This window comes from Taeniopygia guttata, chromosome 7 (genome assembly GCF_048771995.1).
Source record: "Taeniopygia guttata chromosome 7, bTaeGut7.mat, whole genome shotgun sequence".
In the NCBI taxonomy this organism is placed as follows: Eukaryota; Metazoa; Chordata; class Aves; order Passeriformes; family Estrildidae; genus Taeniopygia; species Taeniopygia guttata.
Window position 1 is genome coordinate 14,743,814 of NC_133032.1, and position 20,802 is coordinate 14,764,615.

Here is a 20,802-nt window from a genome sequence, read left to right on the forward strand (position 1 = left end):
GCTTGAGCCTTTTATTACTTACAATATGACCACCAAGTTAGAAAAAGGGACAGATTGAATTAAAACAATTTTAAAACCAAGGATCCGAGAGCTTAAACATTGCTAATGTCCTGATAGAAAGCTTTCTTTCACTCCAAAGAAGAAAGGAAAGGAGGTGACACCTTCCTTTGCCTGTGTAAGTATCCCCAAATGTGATATAGTCTATTCCAACAGACAAAATCCAAAGCTGATACAACCTTTCCACTCTCCCTGTGACATCCCATATCCTCCTGGTTAGAAGGTCTTTGAATTTCAACACCAATTTAAAAAAGATCATGGCAAAATAAAGGAGGAAAAAAAAGTCATCCTTATAGTGATGATATACTGAATTCATCAACTAAATGGATTAAAATGCAATATATCAATGAATTTGCTACACACTTAAATATTGAAGGCAACTTTTGAAATATTTACGATTGATGAGGTTAAAAATATTCTGAATAACTTCTGGGCAAACTGCTAAAGGAAGTACAGTAACATGGTCATTGAAGTGCTTTCAGTCATTATTCTAATCTTATTCCTCTTTTCCAAATGAGTAATTAACACAAAATTTTTAATTCACTATAATTTGAGTACATTAGTTTTACACTCTGATTTCACTCCATATAATTCATATCCTTCATATACAAGTCCCACAAGGCAGCAAATTTGTTACAGATCACAGCACATGCATGATAACAGAATGATCTGCTGTCACAGGCTTTGATACTGTGAATGATTTTGCAAAATTCCTAGAATTATTCCTGTGTTGCAGCTAAGCCTGAGTTAGGTGCTAGTTAAGGATCTCTGAAATTCTTGACTGCTAAGTCATCACAAAGTAAGTATGTCACTGCTTAGTTCATATTTCTCTGCCTAATCAAGCTAGGTATTTCTTATACAAATACAAAATACACATAATTGAAATTACTGGGCAGGACCAATGTTACCAGAAATAATCTGTAGGATTATTCTATGACCAGAAAAATACACAACATAGCTACTTATCCAACCCTTCTGTGATACTACAAAGAGGAAGTGAGATCAGTCCGGGAGGCATAAATTATTTTACCTAAATTACAGACCATTCTGGGAGCCCTTAAAATCAGAAGGGTTTGGACAAGTTGCAAAAGGCAGGCCTCAGAGACAGCACAACTGTGATTAGAGCTAAGCAGTAGCCATAAGATTTGTCAGCAGAACAATTATACAAGAAGTAGAAAGTAAGGACAAATAGAACAATGGTCAGTGTATTAACGCCTGGATGGAATAACTCCCTAAGCAACAGAAAGCTCCTTAGATATACAGAAAAGTATATACTTTCTGTATATCTAGTGAGATATTAAGAAGTTCTAAGCTTAATAATGGAGCTCTATGCATTGTGTTTTAAGGCTTACAAGCAGGTATTGTATTCAAAATAAGCGAACATTGTTTTAACCAAAGGTACGCGTGCTTATAGTGGCTGGATAGAATTACTGTCAATATGCTTTTGCTTTGTGTGATTAGTCAAAAAGCTTTTAAAAAGAACTACTGTCTGGGATGTGAGCTGCTGGTATCTTCCCATTGTCATAACCCTATAATAAAGCTAGCACGAGAAAATAAAACAACTCAAGACACATTCCACAACAATCCCGTCCCGTTCATAATTTGTAGATAGTCCCCCAACCAACAATAGACCACGACTTCTCAGCTAATTGCATTAGCTATTTGTATAGGTATTGTATTCATACTATTTGCCAATTTTGCTTATGCTCTTTTCTTTCAAATCTCTTCCCCGTGTATAGCACAAAGCTCAAGTAAAGAAGGAATATGAACTTTAATTTTTACATCTTCGCCTCACAGGAGCTGGAATAGGAGGGAGCTCTCATTTTGGTTTTCCCCTCAATCTTCCTAAAAAATAAGTAAATGTAAAATTCATCAGGAAAACTACAGCCTGTGTACTCTTAACCACTTGACCTGCACTTTGCTCCAAAATTCTGCAGGGATGGTGTAGAACACTCCAAACCAAAGCAAACCATCTCAACTCTTATTGTTCTTTTAAAAGGCAAAGTTAACAAAATAAAACCCCACCAAATACGGAACAGAAAAAGATAAAATTGTTTCAAGACCCAGCAATCCAAGGGCCAATATAAGAAGCATTCATCCCACATAGCTACCTATAGATTTCATAACTGAGAAAAGAATTCCCTACAACAGCTCAGAACCTTTTTTCAAAATGGAGTAAGGCTTTTGTTGCTTCTAATCCTTTCAGAGCACACAAGATTGGATATCACAGCCATGACATTGCTGGACTGAAAAGCAATTTTATGTAATTTTGCAGTTTGTAAGAGGCATTGGTTACAATTTTCCTTTCACTCAGATGTCTGCACAGTGCTCATGGTAACTAATACACCTATCCTTAGGAAAGAAAAGATAAAGAACATAATACACTTTTAGATAATGCAATATATAGGTTCCTAAAATAATACATCATATGTAGAATAGCACACTTAGTTGTGGGACCTTAATGCTGGAGTCCATTAAACACACTGACTTGTGTATCTCTTGCTCTATGGCTCCAATCCACGATTGCTGTATTTCTTTCTTCATTAACGCAGTTTTCTAGACTTTACACTCTTGTGTCTTCATTACATTATGGCTTGTTGCACTTGGTGGTTTTCCTCACTGGCACTTTCAGTGGGAATATTAGCAGAGTTTCACCGTGAAGCCAGAAACACAACCAACCTACCAGACCAGGGATGGGTTTTGCCTTTCTCAGAACTGTATCACAGCAGGTTGTTAAAGCAGGATACATCCCCTCTCTGGACATTACAGTAGCATCTGTGTGTATATTTATCACAACCATATTTATTTAGGATGTACATGTGTCTGCTCTGCCAAGCAGACACTTGTGTTCTGCAGCCATTTGGAGCAATTAAAGGTCTCAGTTAAATGCACTGCTCCCAAACATTTGCTGGTACTGCTTGGTGGGAAAAGATTGCAAACCCTGAGTTCTGTGAAAAGCAATGAAGGAGATCACAGCCCACCTCTACCTAATTAAATTGCCCCAGTTATAGGGCAAAACAAATTGAAAGCGATGAAGCTCTGAAACAGGCAAAAAGTGCACATTACCCGAATTTGTGAAAGGGAAGAGCAGCACTTGAGTTCCGGTCATTAAATAATTAAAAGTGCATGTAATGAAAACTAGCAGGACAGTGCTAGCTGTAAGAATTTATAGGGAGAATACAGTCTGTATAGATTTAGCAAATGTTCAGGTTGTTTCTCTGTTGTTCTTAAATCTCAGTGTGAAACAATGCACAGGGTATCTAACAGTCCTTTCATTCCAATGGCCTGCCTAGGGGGTGGTCTGACTGCAATGTGTCAGTGGTGTGAAATCAGAGAGGACATTTCTAAGACAAGACTTCTATTTTTTTATCTGAATACATATTTTGTTCTGTCCAAAGTAAACATTAATTCTTTCAGAGACTCTTGCAAAAAGCTCTTCTGCTGCATGCTTCTACTATCCTTTGGCTCTAAAGTAACACAACAGTAAAACTCAAGAAAGTGGAACCCACAGGCACTCTCCAGCTACTGATGTGCCTTGGAGGAGTCAGCACTGAGCTGGCAGGCTTGAGGCAGCTTGTCTCATTTCCACAAAATGATGATAAACTGAACTGGTTCCCAGCAAAATTGCCAAGAGCAATGGAAGGTTCAGGGCTGGCACATTCCCTCCATCCAGAAAATCTCAAAACTACCTGATGCTGGAGGCAAGACTGGAACAGCCCAAGACCGGGCTGCCAGTGCCAGAACCCTGTCCAGGCAGGCAGCTCTCTGCACACCAGCCAGTGAAGTACCACCATTACTAGGCTGCCATTGTGATTCACCTTACATGGTCCACAAATTGTGTTTGTTCATGGAAAGACTGGTTTGGGGGGAGAGGAGAAGGAAGCCAACAAGAATAACTGAACTGTGTTAATTTATTTTTAGACTTTTATGGAGTCTACTTGAGCGCTGATCTTTGCATGGGTAAGACAGCATACATATATCTCTTTCTCTTCTGTACCTTTCCCAATAAGTTCCATTCTGTCTGATTTCCACCAAAGTGTGTTCTTGTTAAAAGGACACACATTAGCATTTAGTCCAAATTAGATTTGTAAGTATTTGTGTGCATAGCTGCCACAGATGCCACCGATCCCAGAACAAAGTACACGATTTTTCGTTCTTTAAATAATTTTTAAATGTTCCACAGCACATTTTGAAAGACTGGCCAGAAGAAATGCTAAGACGCTAGAAAATGCTAGAAACCATAAAATTATTTTCATATACCTTTAAAATTATCTAAATGGTGAACATGCTATGCATGCTTATCTTCTTTTATATAAAACCATCTGTGAGTAAATGCCAGTCATAAAGGCATTACTTCAGTTACACTGCTCTATTCCAGTACACTATCTTGCATTTTGGTACCTCATGAGAAAAAAAGGAATATCTGAGAAATGCATTAAGACACTTAGCTTATTAATGGCCAACCATATATGAGCTCATTTTTTGTGCCCTAGGCTTTTACGGTCTCGCAATGGAAAATTTTTCTTCATATTTTTCAGAAATAACAGAAAATTCCAAGAAATGGAAGCTGCTGCTAGTAAAAGAAGAAAAGCCAAGTATCGTCAGGGTTAATAGCTCCTATTTGAGATCCATGAATGATTACAGAGTTACTTTTCTATATCGAACTTTCAAGTTTCATTAATAATATGCTGCCTTTCCAGGACACAGGTGCACCCACGGTACAAAGGCTATCAGTTCATCACATGGAATAGAAGAGCTAGAGGAACAATGCCTTCAAAGGTCTCATGTTTATACATTTTGACAGTAGTTTGTTGGGCAAGCGCTCTTTGGTACTTAAGTATAACTCGTCCTACTTCTTCCTACACGGGCCACAGACAGGTCAGCAGCATATCCATAGCCAGAAAAAATGTTTCCTTTGGCAACATAAGAACTCGACCTATAAATCCACATTCCTTTGACTTCCTTATCAATGAACCCAACAAATGTGAGAAGAGCGCCCCGTTCTTGGTCATTCTCATCAGTACGACTCACAAAGAGTTTGATGCAAGGCAAGCCATTCGAGAAACATGGGGCGATGAAAACAACTTCAAAGGAATTAAAATCGCCACACTATTTCTCCTTGGAAAAAACACAGATCCTGTGTTAAATCAAATGGTAGAGCAAGAAAGCCAAATTTTTCATGACATTATTGTGGAAGATTTTATCGACTCTTACCATAACCTCACTCTGAAAACGTTGATGGGGATGAGGTGGGTAGCAACATTTTGTTCAAAAGCAAAGTATGTTATGAAGACAGACAGTGATATTTTTGTAAATATGGACAATCTTATTTATAAGCTGCTCAAACCTAACACCAAGCCAAGGAGAAGGTACTTCACAGGCTATGTTATAAATGGAGGACCAATAAGAGATGTTCGCAGCAAGTGGTACATGCCCAGAGATTTGTATCCTGACAGCAATTACCCACCCTTCTGTTCAGGCACTGGCTACATTTTTTCAGCTGATGTAGCAGAAATGATTTACAAAACCTCCCTTCATACCAGACTTCTACATCTTGAAGATGTGTACGTTGGACTCTGCCTTCGGAAGCTGGGCATTCACCCCTTCCAAAACAGTGGCTTCAATCACTGGAAAATGGCCTACAGCTTGTGCAGGTACCGCAGGGTGATCACAGTGCACCAGATAACACCAGAAGAAATGCACAGAATTTGGAATGACATGTCCAGCAAGAAACACCTTAGATGTTAAGATTTTTACAGATGTAAATACCTTTTTTAAAATTTTGGTTGAATTTGGTTATTTTCTGACAAAGTGATCTGCTGATTTACAGGTCAAACTGTGGGATATTAACTGTGAGAGGATTTTTAATGACTGATTTTTCATTCTCACTTTGACTACTGGTTTACAAACTTCAGGCTCTTTTTCATGAGGACATTATGCCAACTGAAAGAATCTGGAGTAAAATCTCAGATTTTGTATATTATCATCTATTGCACATATCCATTCTTGCACCTGTATGTAAAAGGACAGTAATAAACTATTATGAGCTGCTTAACAATTCACACCCCAGCCTCTGAGATAAGACTCAGGCTCTAAGAAATGAAGAATTACAAACATACTTTTATTCTTCTTTTGACACCCTACAACCATTTCTAGTTGGGAGCCTTGTTAATAAATTAAGCAGCATACATTTGCACTGAACTTATATACCTACTTTGACATGTGTATTTTATAGTATGTGTGCAATTCCCAAATAGCTTATTAATGGTGTAATAGCAGAATTTAGGCAGGTAAGAACATAAAAGTTTAGCTGGCCTTAGAAGCAACCCAAACACTGAAATATATTTTCATCCACCAAATGGTATTTCTTTAAAGTATTTCAGAATAACCCATTTCTTTACAATTCTTAAAATAGCCCATAAAATATGTAACACAATTTAAAAATTAAGTAAATCTGTAGGTGAGATAAGATGGGGGATGAAAAACTATCTTTAAAATATATGAGAAAAGCATGAATATCTTAACTTTTAATTTCAAAGCAAGGCAATTTCTCTCAGTAGTATTAACAGATTCTCCGTTAAACACCTTGAATAGCAATATATAATTATACTGAATGCTAAATGTGTCAATAAGCAGCATATTTCTTCAACATCAGTCAGTGCGCTATTTACCTGAAAATAAGTAACACAAAAGCAGCTTTTAAGGGGAAGCTTTACTTTTTGCTGCAGTACATATAGAAACAAGATTCTAACAGATTTTAAATGGTGTAGAAAAGGGGAATTTAGTCCAATAAAAGAATGCGATCAATTTTCTGTTGACTGGACATACAACAGAATACATGTAAGTACAAATTTCACAGCAAAATAGAGGCTTTTTAAGGAAAAATCTATTAAAACTACACAAATGCTATCCTTTTTAAAAACCTACTGAAGTTCTCCATTTACTCCTTACAGTCAATACTCACTGAGGTCCCACTCACGATCAAGCACACAATATTTATTCAAGTTTCATAACATGATTATATGTATTTTGATTATGAATGTTTATGGAATGTCATAAAAGCTCTGATAAATTCAGTCCATCTCCACTCAGTACCACCTTATAACAAGGAGGTGAAATATGATATTGCTCAGCAAATAACTTGGAATGAAGAATTCACACACAAGTTACAAGAAACCAAAACTCACCGCACATATTATCAGCTGACGACTACTCACACCACACTCAGCACACACAGCCTCATTCATTGCAGCTGGCATTATGTGTAACATATGCAAAACTGTTAAGTCTGTATGTTATTGAGAATGTCTATAAAGTTGTCAGAAATTAGCTGAAGAAGAATTTAAAGGGAAACTTTGACCTGATTTTGCTATAGATGTACACAGCACTTTACAACAGTAACAGAGGAATGAAGATGCTTTGCAGTTTCATGGCAAATTGCTAGTCTTGTTCACAGATGCAGCACTATGATTTCAAAAGAAATTACTTGTAAATAAGGTAAAGTGTACCTGGCTTTTAAGTCAGTAGCAGGAGCCATCTCAAGCAAATCTATGTCAGATATGAAGATGAAGCTACGCAATAGGCAGCCTAGGAGTTACTGTTAACAGGAGCTTGTGTACCCCTCATAAATAAAAATAACCCAAACCAAAACCCCAGTAATTTTTATAAGAATGCTAAATCTCTTGCAGCATAATTAAAGAGTTATCCTTTTCTAGTTGATCTAGTCCTTGTTAAAGCTGCTATGCCCTATTAAATCCAGAACTTCCAAGGTACAACTAATTGCATAAGTGAATATATAACACACTGACTGGGTGAAGTTCAGATTTCCTTACACAAATCCAATAATATTCTTGTTTATGACTGAAAATGCGGGAGGAATTCATCTCCAGCCCTTGGGTAAATCAGATAGCACAGATGCCATCCTGCCCAGAACATATTTTTTAATAATTTGAACCCGCAGGCCGCAATCTCTTCTGCTATCCTTCTGCACTGTGCAGTAATTTGGGGGTTCTGAATCACAAACAAATGGATTTGGCTGCCTTATTTCTGCTGATGCTTCTGTGGCCTTTGCTTAGTAACCAGGAGGACAGCAGGGCTCCCAGTCCAGATACCTCAGGGCTCAAGCAGCATGGTAGCCTTGAATTTCTCCTAATACAAGTAGACTGCATTAATAATTGCAAGGTACCTTGAAAATAGTATCTGAAAAAGTGTATTTCCTGCCATTTATAAATAGACAGACCTTCAACAGAAATGTAAATGTTCACCTTGAAACTGATGTACATATTTCTAAGGCATTTTCTTCTGTATTCAGCTGTATATATGTGTCAGTCTGCTTGCTATGTAGAATTTTGTTATGCATGGAGCTGAGTGAGGCATTATATTTGTCCAGTGTTTCAAGAGCCTTAAGCATGTGTGCCCTAACTTTTGAATGTACAAGATACTTTTTCTTTTGCTGTCAAGTGAATTTAAACAACATAACAAAATCCTAATTTTCTATTTCCATTAATTTTCTGGTATTAGATTTCATTAGCTCATTACACTTCGATTTATTGTTTTCACTTTGCTCAGAAATTTCACTATTAGAACCTGGATATGGATATGGAAAGGTAGCAATGCATCTACTTATAGGGACAGTTTTCCCTTCCAGTCATTTGTGCCATGTGGGATACTGTTAAACAAATGTTTTCAACAGACTTCCTTTAAACAAAAAAAATATTTACATTACTTAAAGGTAATTTTGTTTCATTGGGCATGGGACAAATGACAACTTGGTTAAACATGCTGGCTTCTACTCACTTCAAAAGTTTGACTGTAATCACATTTTGATTCCAAAATGCATATGAAAAAAGCACATTGAGTGAAGCAGCTGGGGGGGAAGGGCCTCTCTTTAGGAGGAATTTTTTCACAAAAGCATTTTTCCTTTTTTATTTTGCTAAAACTGTGAGAGAATTTAAACAGAAGCCTCAAGGTTCATTTTCCACATTTCCTAATAATAATGTTAAGTATAAATTTTGATTCTTTGAGGGTATTTTGTCTTCATAATGTAGATGGCAATGGCAATTTGTAAATGAAGAGTGTAATTAACTAGAAAAGCTTGTCAACAGTAACCGAAATTTAGGTGTATCATTATATATGACTGGCTGTACTTATGTATTTATTTGTCTAAATTGTATATATTGTTTTATCTGTAGTGTCTGTAGGAGTGCATTCTTTTCAATTAACGTATTATTTACAGTTTTGTGGGATTGCCAGCAAAGCTGCTAATCAAGATACTATTTTTTTGTATCAATGTCAAATAATAATAAAAAAAAATCCAGTGAAAAATGCAAAGTGTCCTGTAAGTTTTCTTCTTCATCTCTAAAAATGTAAATTGTATTATCTAGAAACAAGTGTCAGTAAATTTGCTCATTTGTCATGAGAAGGAATATTGTGCTGTAAAAGCAGATTTTTTTTTTTAAATTGGAAAAAAAAACCCAAAATACTACTTTTATTCATTATTTAGCAACAACTTCATCGAGTTATCGAGTTAATGTCCACACGGTCAGGTGTACTACTTCATCTGAAGCTTCTGAACTTGAAAGCAGTACCATTAACACAGCCATGGCAACACCTGGCAAAGCAGCAGAGGGGTTCATCCTCTGCTCTGCCCGATTTAGCTGCTTTGGCATCCCCAGCCAATGAGACCCAGGTTTGGCCAGTCTGAGATGGCAAAGCTTTTCCACACCCTCAGCAGGGCTCTTCTGCTGCTTGCATGGCGTCTTAACGTGTGGGCTTGCAGCCATCAAAAGCTGCACGCAGGAGAAAAGGAGAAATGTCCCAAACCCACATCTCATAAAACCACAAAAAAGTTGTTTGACGTTGCTGTGTCACCAGCCAGGTCACCCAGACAGAGGTAAAGGTCCTCCCTGGTCTCTCACAGACACACAGTGACCATGACAGCCTTTTGTTCCCCCCCCACTGCATAAAGCACCGGAAAATAAATGAAGAATCGCAGTCTGAGTACACTTAGATTACCCAGTAAGTCTCATGTAGCCTTTGTCTCCCAACACACATATCTTAAGGTACTGTTGTGTCTCTCAGGGAGGTCTGAGCAACTTTAGGGTCCTCATATCAAAATAGAAGCAAAAAAAACAAAATACAGGAAGAAGACCCTTTTCTTGCAAGAACATAAGAAAAATTAATCTTTCCCCATTCTCCCCTTTGCAGTTTCCTACATAGAACAAAATATCTAACCTCTTTTCCACTGACTTTAGGTGAGCTCAATATCCAAAACTCATTCATGAAATGGAGGGGAAAATAACCCCACCCCTGAGAAGAAAGGTAGCTTTTGCAAACCAAAGTGGTCACCAGAAAGTAGTTGAAGCCTGCAACAGAGTCCTCAGACATCCCTGGAGTGTCTGCAGCAACACAGCAACCTTACAAACCACAATGAGATGTTTTAAAGCAACCAAGAGTTTTACATACAGCAAAACCCCTCCAATCGTTTTCATCTCTCTTGTTTCCACCAAAGCAGCCTGAGTCTAATTGCAACACTTACATGGTGTTTAATTAATAGACAGCTTGGAGATATACAGATATTAGCACTAGTAGGGTAGTGTAGCTTGATTATCTTAATTACAAGCATTATATTTTCTCATTTACTTAATTGATTCTCGTAGATTTTCCAGAGAAATTTGCAGTGCCCTGAGTGAAAATAGTATGTAGAAAACCTTAAAAGTGCTGACACTGGCCTATTACATCAGCAATGCACCAAAAAAGCGAGATCTATATGACACGGAACATTGTACAGAATAACATCTGCTTCCTTTTCTTTTGTTAAAAAATATGAATTTATGAAATGGAAGAAGAGGAGTCATCTGGGGAGAAAAAAGAGGAAGAATGTACTTTATTCAACTGCACCTGCAATTAAGTTGTGTCAAGTATCTCCTCTGATGACTTGTCTAACACAGGAAAAAAATCCATTTTTCTGCTAGGTCTGCATATTAGCCAAATCTACATTATATCTCTGCCTCACCTGAAAGAGCCAAGAGCAATAGGCATTTATTAGTCATGCAAGATTTATCCTTGAGCACTTATTCTGCAAAGGCAGCATTACATTTCAAGCTGGACAGAATTAAGTGCAGCGGTTTCGTAATGCAGACACTTTTTATTTGGGTGAAGCAAATACCTCAAACTTGAGGTGTGCCGGCTAACACCTACCATATCTGCTTCTATCAAGTATCCCTTTTCTCTTTAAGAGTTCCTTTCTCTGGCCTATCTTCTAACATGACATCTTTCTCCAAAGAGAAATGGGACCTCTAGGTATCTCAGGATATCCGTAAAAGCAAGGGGGAAGTAGAGAACACCCTACAGCATCATTACAAGCTTTTCCCTTGATTTACAAAAGTCACTTAGCCTTGCTCTGTCCTTCTGTACATTTAATCTACTTCAATCTGGTATATTTTCCTGTTATTTTCAAAACTCTTTCCATTTTCTTTATGTGCTTTTGCATAGCTCAGCATTCTCCCATCCAAAAGTATCCATTCAAACCAGTCACGAAGACAAGAACACAGTGTTTCAATGAAGAGAGGGCCCTTACCTGACAGGTTTACAGTCCTACACTAATACCTGGCAAACTGATTTCAGCAAGTTTCAAGGGACAAGTAGCACTTGAAGTTGTTCCTTCAAAAATATTTTATTTGATATTGCCTAGTTCAGGTATATAGGGAAAAAAAAAGATCTATCGTCTTTCATCTTGCCTCTGCCTCCAGAGATGACTATCACAAGTCTAAGGTTGTTTGGCTTTTTTTCCTTATTCCTTTTACCTTTTCACACAATCTTGGATAGTTCATCAGAACTCAAAACAGCATTTTTTCATGTTTCACTTTAACTCACACTTAATCAAGTATACTTTATTCCACAATTTCAATGTTTTAACCTTTTATCTGTTTCTGCCCTCTGTGTTGTCTCCACTCTCCTCATACCTCCCTAGTAGTCAGACACCTGGTGTTGAATCTGTTACAAGAATATTTGCATGAAGGCTGAACGCAGCATTACTTTTCTCTGTCGCTGTCTTTGAGCTATCAAAAACTGCATTATTGGATTTGTTTCACCAAACGGGACAGCTTATCTTACTAATATCACATGTAAAGCAGAATGAACTTCCGCTGGCCTCTGGGCAGACACTAAGTCTGCAAGGCTGCAGGAGCTTTGGACACGGCAGGCGCTGCACAGGAGCTCCCCAGCAAGGCTGCAGGAGCTTTGGACACGGCAGGCGCTGCACAGGAGCTCCCCAGCAAGGCTGCAGGAGCTTTGGACACGGCAGGCGCTGCACAGGAGCTCCCCAGCAAGGCTGCAGCAGCTTTGGACACAGCAGGCGCTGCACAGGAGCTCCCCAGCGTGCGCAGTCCCCAGCTTTGGCAGTCGCGCTCCCAAGGCCACCCCTGCACCGCTGGGACTAAGCTGGAGCCTCCGCGGACTTCCCAACAAGGAGCCCTGGCCTTTGGGCCCCTCCCAGCCCCGGCTCTGCCATGTCCCGCTGTCCATCCCGGTGGCACCAGCGCCCTTTGTCCCACGGAGCTGGCGGCTCACGGCCTCTTGTCTCCCCCGGGCTCCATCCACAGCCCCAACCCCGCACCCGGAGTTCCCAAAGGCTGCCCGCACACCCATACGGGACGCAGTTAGGGAATTTTGTACAGAACACCATTTCCCCTCACAAAGGCCACACAAAGGCCCATATAGTTCAGGACAAACTCCACACTCAGCTCTGTATTACATTTGCCATCACTTTGGCAGGATGGGTTATGAAATGAAGAACTGCTGCCCCTGGAGAGTGGTGTTCTGGTAGGATGAGGCTGACTGTACCTCCACATCACCGCTCCACTCTAAGCATAGCTGTACTTTGAAATAGCAACACAGCTGATGCCAAGGTTGATAATAGGCTGCTTTAATTGCTCGTTAAAAGGCAGTATTATTTACTACCTCGTTTTTTGGATTCAGCATTTCTACACATGGGGATAAAAGTAATGGGCTAGAATAAAAAATATATACAACAAGTAATTAAAATTACATTTTTTAAATAGGGGAATATACATGCACATAGTGCAGGTGCTGTCACAGAAGTAGAGGTTATGGAAGTATACTTTTTAACTTGTATTATACTGCAATTTAGCTGTCACTTCAAACAGATGGGTGAGTTGTGCAACATTTTTAAACTGATTTAATTACTTGCAAAGGTATTGGCTTGTGTTAATTGGTGCAATAAATTACACAATGGTTCACAGATTCTATTAAAAAGGACTTTGAACATGTAGTATCTATAGGAAAATAAACTGAGCCTTGCACGTCAGTATTTGACAAAATAGTTACTGGCTGTTTTATCAATTCATAAACAAGATCAAAAAAGCCCACCATTCACACAAGACAACACACCTAACATGATAGATATTGATGCATAGTTGTATCTCAGAGACAGGTGAAGACAATATATCCAGCCATACACCTAGAAGAATGATCAGACTAAGTAAATGTAAATAGGTGACCCTTACTTTCCCAAAAAACACCCCACTAGCTGTGTGCAGTTTATCCAGTGTGGGATGATTACTGCTGTCCTTCTTTAGGGTAAAGCTGTTTACTGAAACATGAGACACGGGGAAGAAGGTCCACAAGCACAGGCAACAGCTTTTGAAATATCTAGGCCTCTACTCTAGTCAATTTAAGGTTTAAGATCCAGATGTTGCTTCTTGTCTTGAACTCCAGGAACACCCAAAATCCCCTAAAGTCAACAAGTGGAAAAATGTCTAGCCTATTAAGTACCACAGCAAACTACAGCTGTATTAGACAGCCTAACAAAATCTGCAGGGCAGTAATGGTCTTCAAACTCTGTAGCAGCCATATTAGGAGAGCTTTCTAGCATAAGCAGACAAAAACCTTGCAGGACCTTTGGTCACACTTTGGCACAAATTTTACACTGGGAAGAGCAAATTTTAACTTGGAGAAAAGATCATGATGGCCTGAAATGCTACATTTTAGGATTTCTATGAACTAAGGAAAGTGAACCTTTAGCAGAAAAAGTTACTCATTTGTGACAAATCACCTATTTTCTGACCATTTAAAATGAAATGGTTTTGATTTTTTTTTCATGGTTTTGAAATTGCTGTGCGTGAAATGTCATTGAAAACAAGCTTGCACTTTTATCTTCTGCTAAACACCAGAGATATACCACTTCAAAGGAGTACATTACATTTTATCTGAATGCTGGGATATACATATCAGTAAGTAAACTAAAAATCATATAAATTGTCAGTGTTAATACTATCACCTGGTCATATTTCCCCTTTCCAGCAATAATTTCATTATTTTCTTTTCTATGCCTTTCATTTCAATAGCATCGAACAATTTACTATTTTTTAATGCATCACAATTTCTGTAAAGCTGCATTTTCATAAATAAATTTTTAAAATCTTAGCGTAATGCAAACTTTTAAAAGAAAAAACAGAAAAAATCCATCTGGAAAATTGTACTTGCATGCACATGGCTGGTTGGCAAAATGGACATGAAATACAGAAATAAAATGAGAAAAATTTGCTTTTTTCTCAGCAAGTACTGTGAGGATGGGTGACAACTCATGAGACAGCAGGGCAAAGAGCACTGCCCTTTCCCAGGTATTACTTTTACTAGTTGTGCTATTGCTGGAGAGCAAGAAAACCTGATCTAATGAAAGACTTAGTGTTGGGCTAGAAGACCTTTAAATGTCCCCTCCAATCCAAACTAGCCTATGATTCTGTGTTCCTGCTCCTTGCAGGGGGTTGGACCAGATGATCCTTTAAAGGTCCTTTGCAACCCAAACCATTCTATGATAGGAAGCAATGAGAACATCACATCATCACCACCCAGAGGTGGTGAGGAGGAATAAAGGGGCCTTATGTATAAGGACTAGACAAAAAACTTGATAACTGCAGAAATTTTAGTGGAAGTGACACACTGAAGACGACAAAAATACTCATTTCTTTGAAACCTATGTCAGATAACAAAACTCTAGAAAAAGAATCATGTTCTGAAATTTCATGTACACCACTGCTTCTAATTTTTATGTTTATGCTCAGTTTGCTGGATGTGTATTTGCTCTAAGCAATAATTCACAATTGGTGAGACATCATCATCTGGGGGACTTCCAGTTGCCTGTAACATATCAGACAATTGGCAACAGATTTATCTGAACAGTTCTGAAAGCACATTATTTGTGAAACTGCAGTTTTAATCACATCAGGACCCATAGCTGTCTTCAGTTTAAACTGACACCAATTTGGGATGGCACAAGTATTCTTTCAAGGGGTATTTTTAGGCCTTCAGCTTATACCAGAAAATAGAAGGAAGAGTAAATTTACTTCAGTACTGTTACTTTCAGCATAACCTCTTTATGTTGCCTAAACATTTTATAGAGCCTATGCAAATATAACAGCCCCCCCCATCCCTATTTGGATTTAAATACATACATCCCTACTGTAAGACTGCATCTGCAATTACTTTATTAAAAATATTTGGCTATGAAAAAGCTCAACTAAGCTGACAACAGAATATGAAGATGATAAAAAAGGGAAAAGAGTAACACTCACCCATTTCCTTAAACACAGCCCTGCTTTGACTTCCACATACCAATCCAAGCTACACTACCTTCAAAAAGGACAGACCTTTGTCGGCCTTATAAATACATACACATAAATAAATAGAAATCCATTAACACAAAGCACTCTAAATGAGTAATTAATGTTACACTAATTTGTAGCTCAGTAGCTCTCATCCAAGAGTCTAGATTCATCTTTGCAAAAATCCTTTGGGAGAAAAAACAAAAAAGAAAGTATCAAGCAATACAAAAGTACAGGAGTTTCCTCACCCTTTCCATCTTTTGTAGAATATCAGGTTTATGGGTGATTTGGCAGTGCTCCATCTGACAGGCAAATTTACAAGGTTAGCACTGAACCTAATCAGAGATAATCAGAAAACTCTTTCTCTCTGGTATAATTTTCTGCTTGGATAGTTCTGCTATGCTATTATAAATAAGAAAAGCTTGCAGCACAAGCAGGGTAGACTTCAGAGAGATTTTAGTAATCACCTTCCATTCAAATCACACTTACTCTTTAATCAGGATTGGATCCTTTTCCGTTTTATAGCCCCAGGAGCAAACTGAGGAGCTCATAATCGACACAGATTGGGAGTGAAATTTTAGCCCCACGGAAGCTGTTGTGAAGCATTACTAATTCATGGGGCTGAGATTTCAATAATGGTCCTTCCCTCTGGATCCTCTGTTCTAATTCAAGGCAGATTTCTCCACCCTCTTCCTATTTCTCATAATAGAGAGTAAATGCTCCAGTGCTTTGTTTTAATCAGAGGTGATCTAACAAGGAGACAGAAGAAAGGGAGTCAGAGAGAAACAGATCTTGGATGCAACAGGATTCTTAGCTGATTCTATAAAATTATGGGAATAGCTTCAGGTTTAACAACCTCAAACAGGTAACTATTACACTTCTCGCTGTAAACACTTACTTCACAAAAAGTTTTCCACAGAGCTGAAAAAAATGGTAAGGAATTTTATTTAATTTCACAAATTGCCCACCTTGCACTATCAGAAAGCTGCAGCTTTCAGCTTATGCGATAATATCTCTGCAACAGAAGCAACCTGGAAAACCGTAAAATCAATTTCTTTGCCTAAGTACAAAGTCCTGCAAAAAAGGCATAGTAAATTTACCTCTAGGAAGGTACCTTTTACATCAGAACGGAGCACTGCTAACTTTTTGCTCAGGCACACTGAGAGGCCAAGAGCCCAGCTCGGTTCTCACCGGGAGCAATGCACGCCCGAACTGACCTCTGGCAGAAAAGCATTGATAGCCATGCCTCTCTTCTCCCAAAAAACTTGTGTTTGCTGACCATTAGATTTTTTACTTGGTCAATAATAGAGCAGTAACACCATGCAGGGCACTGGCAAAAGATTTACCAGAAGGAAACAAGTAAACTTTCAGCAACCTTAATACGAATACCAGAAGGTTAAGGTCCCAGTCTTCAAAAGCTTTCCTTGCCCTCTACATTATAAACCGCAGTACAGTACAGGTGTACCAGTTCCACAAGGCTTTGTAAAACCAATTCCATGCATTCAAAAATAGAGATGCCAATAAAAATGCAGTCCTCGCCCTTAAAGCAGCAATTTAGACAGGCTACACAGCCTGTCTTCCAGAACACAGCAGTTTTACTACCTGTGAGGTTATATCTTTTTGCCTACTGATTTATTTTTATAGGACATGAGTAGCACAAAGTTGACCTACTCAAACCCTCTTGACACTCTGGCTCTTCTGCTTCATTATTTATAATTGCCTGTTGATGACAGCTATGCACACTGCTTTTTATGTGAAAAGACAATTGTATTACCAAATAACCACACATTCCTATATATTTTGAGACGTCATCACTCAATTGTCCTCCAAGGAAAGAAAGTTAGATTGATAGGGTCTACAGAGTAAACATGACACTATTCAAAAAGCCTTTTTACTCAAAGTAAATCTAAAGAACACCAGCACTCCTACTCATGAGCAGCATCTTTCCTTAATGAGTCTGAATGATTACACAGATGAAAAAGAACCAAGTAACAATTTGGTTTATTTCCATAAGAATAAATAAATAAATAAATATCCCTATTTGAAACATAGCTGGTTTTTTATTAATTTTTAAATTTTTCCTATGGGGAAAAAAAATAGTAAAGGCAAGTATTTTCCATCTACTCCAATTCTGTTTTGTATAGTTGTCCCTCTACATAAACAAATCCACTTGCTTAAATGATTTTTGACACCCTACTGAGACAATAAACAAGTACAGCCTTTCAAATTCATGCTTGAAATTAGATGGCAAAATATGCATGTCCCAAAAAGGACAAGATTGCCTCCTTATTGGTTTATGCAGGGAAAATTATATTTCTCCTTCTTACCACATACTCTTTCATGTCTCTGTAATTGCTCACTGAGCCACCATTGCCCATATTCTCAATGTTATTAGCAGCAGACTACTTCATGACTACTGAGTTTGATTCAACATCTCAGATGAACACAACTATGAAAGCAGCTTGATGAGCATCAATCTAACAATCATAAAGCAGATAAAAAACCACATTTTTATGTGCATTGCAATGTTACTCTAAGTCATTCAGGGAAAATGAATAACTAAAATGTCACAATGCTCAACTAATATGCCTGGATTATTTCACCAGCTGGGCTGCTGTGGAATAAAATGCAAGGAAGCCAGACTTTGTTGGAGTTTTTGTGGTTTGAGTAAACCTGGCTGTTCATTAGCAGAGCTCATGCACAGGGAACTCAAAGATATAGGTTCCTGATCCTTTTCCAACTTCTCATTTTAAAATAATTAGCATTCTTCGTGCATGCACATGCATGAGTACACTGCAAGAGAATGGAAAGGCTGCCCACTTGATGCAGCAGAAAAACCCACAGCAAGTGACTGAATAAAGTTCTATCACAATTGATTCAGAGAAAAAACAGACTAACTGCAATTTGTTATCAACAAGGTCTCTCTTTTGTATTTTTTGCTGCTTTGGTAAACGTGGGAGGGTAAGGTGGGAATGGGCGGCAACATCCTCTGCTCCCTGCTAAATAGAAATCAGCATTTTCAATGCACTCAATTAGCAGTGTTTTAGGTCTGTGTCAGAGTCCTCATCAGAGCTAATTGATTTCAGGCACAGGCAAATCTCACCATTCAACATCATTATGCAGAGGTAGGTGGTGAAAAGGAAAACAGACCTCTGATTAAAGAAAAGCATGAGTGGGAGGCATACCATTTACAAGCGGCACACAGCATTCCCTCTCAGAGAAATAACAGTGTTTAAAAACATTTTGAAGAGAGATACCTCACAATCAAATTTCATAGGGCCGCTCTGGAAGCCCCAGAATTGGAGATGTGACAATGGACTAAGCTATGGGAAAAGGCACACATCTTTATCTCAGGAGAGAACATGGGAGAAAGAAAATTCAATTATGTTTTTTTACTTACTTCTTCCACTCCCACTCGCAAAGGGTGTTCTAGGGCAATAGAGGAAAACTGTGATAGTACATAGGGTAATATTTTAGAAAACAAGAATACTTATCAAACTAGCTAGCTGAATTGCAGTTTGAATGCACAACTCCTTACACGTTGGTGGGAAGATTTGAGGTCAGCACTTCTCAGAAGGAAGAGATGTGCTCCTGTTCTCTTGGCACAAAAAGCATATGTTGCCAGCATGGGAAACAACTTTCCTGGCCTAAAGCCCACGCTGGAGTCCCACAAGATAAAAAGCTGGAAATGTCCCTTCTCTCCCACTCCTTTACACATGCAAAACCAGAGTCCAGATCAGATTTTGTGCTAAGCTAAATTCTATGTTTATATTCATCCTAACACTTTGAAACTAATAAATGCAGAACTATGTTTTGACTGACTTTCATCTCAGTCCACAGCTACTTTCAGGAAGCTGAAGCACAGCACGCTGGCATGGCTGGCTCCATGGACACTGACATTAATCAGCCCACAGAGCCTGCAAGTGCCCAGCTGCAGGCACTGGCATATAATCACCATACAGATGATTATATTTTTAGCACCATCTAATTAAGCCCTATTTTCCTGGCCTTAGAGACAGCTACATGGTAGCTCCCCTGTTCCAGCTTCACCTCATTAATTAGAGACCTTTTCTTTCAAACAAGACAGGTACTGTAGCCAGTACCACAACTATTTTGGGACAAGTAATGTCACATATATAAGAACTTCACCCAGCTTCTTAACGTTTTTTCATGTAAACATGAACAAATGAATAGCTGCTAGTTTTCTCCCTTATTATTCAACAGAGGATGTGTATATAATAATAAATAAGCAAATTGCTATGACGTTTGCCATTTACTTCTACTCATTACAGCTTGCTCACTGCTTTCTACTGCAATGTACTATATATTTTCACCTTCTTTTTATCTTCTGTATATACTAAAAGTATAAACTACTTACAAGCGTCATTTTAACGCACTACAGCTTTAAGTACCCTTTCTTTCTACCTTTTCAAAAATGCATTTTGCTCACATTGTATTTATACACAATATCTTAGCAGTAAAAACAAGAAAAAAAGTTTTAAAACCCAACACAGCTGAGACAACAGTGCCACATGAATTTGCTGCCTCACGGAACCACAGAAGCAACCCCATGTTTCTGCATCAGACCACAAGTGAGCAGCAACTGTAACAACTTTATCTTGGTACAGTAGTGCTGACAGCCTCAATTAAAGTATTGGATGCTTTATTTAGATTATCTCCTGCAGCCCAACCAGCACAGCAGATGAGCACTTTTGACAGTTGCTACTCATATCCCAACACTTTTTCCCAGCTTCTGGGGAGGTGTATAGCGAGTGGAACATGATTTTCATCCAGATACATATCCTATATATATTCCACTTCTTTTTCTAGAACAGTGAAAAGAAGAAGCTTCCCTGAACATTCACTTTGTCTGAGAAAATATTGTAGCAGTAATGCAGGTGGATTAGTAAATAACGGTGTAATGCTTCGAGAAATTTACATTAAAATGGAATTAAAATCCCATAGCAACGGTCAGAATTTAGCCCCTCTCCATCGCAGTGCTGCAAGTTATCACCTGGGTCACTGGTATGTGCAGGTTGCAGGTACCTTTTTTGTTGACTCGCCCTCCAAAGGCACAGAGGTGAACACCCAGCTGCGAACCCGCAGACCCGCAGAGCCGGGC

The 20,802-nt window shown here is 38.5% G+C and overlaps 1 protein-coding gene across 7 annotated transcripts in view; it reads left to right on the forward strand.

Annotated features, from left to right (window-relative positions):
- B3GALT1 (beta-1,3-galactosyltransferase 1) overlaps positions 1-9,387 on the forward strand; it is a 181,328-nt gene extending 171,941 nt beyond the window's left edge. For 6 of the 7 annotated variants that reach the window (XM_041717458.2, XM_072932200.1, XM_072932202.1 and 3 more), the window contains 2 exons: positions 3,979-4,017; positions 4,596-9,387. In XM_041717458.2, the coding sequence (XP_041573392.1) occupies positions 4,825-5,805 (981 nt within the window). In that variant the 5' untranslated portion in view covers positions 3,979-4,017; positions 4,596-4,824 and the 3' untranslated portion in view covers positions 5,806-9,387. Of the gene's footprint in view, positions 1-3,978; positions 4,018-4,550 lie in introns of all 7 variants that reach the window. The other variant, XM_072932203.1, reaches the window with a different exon arrangement.
- The last annotated feature ends 11,415 nt before the right edge of the window (positions 9,388-20,802 follow it).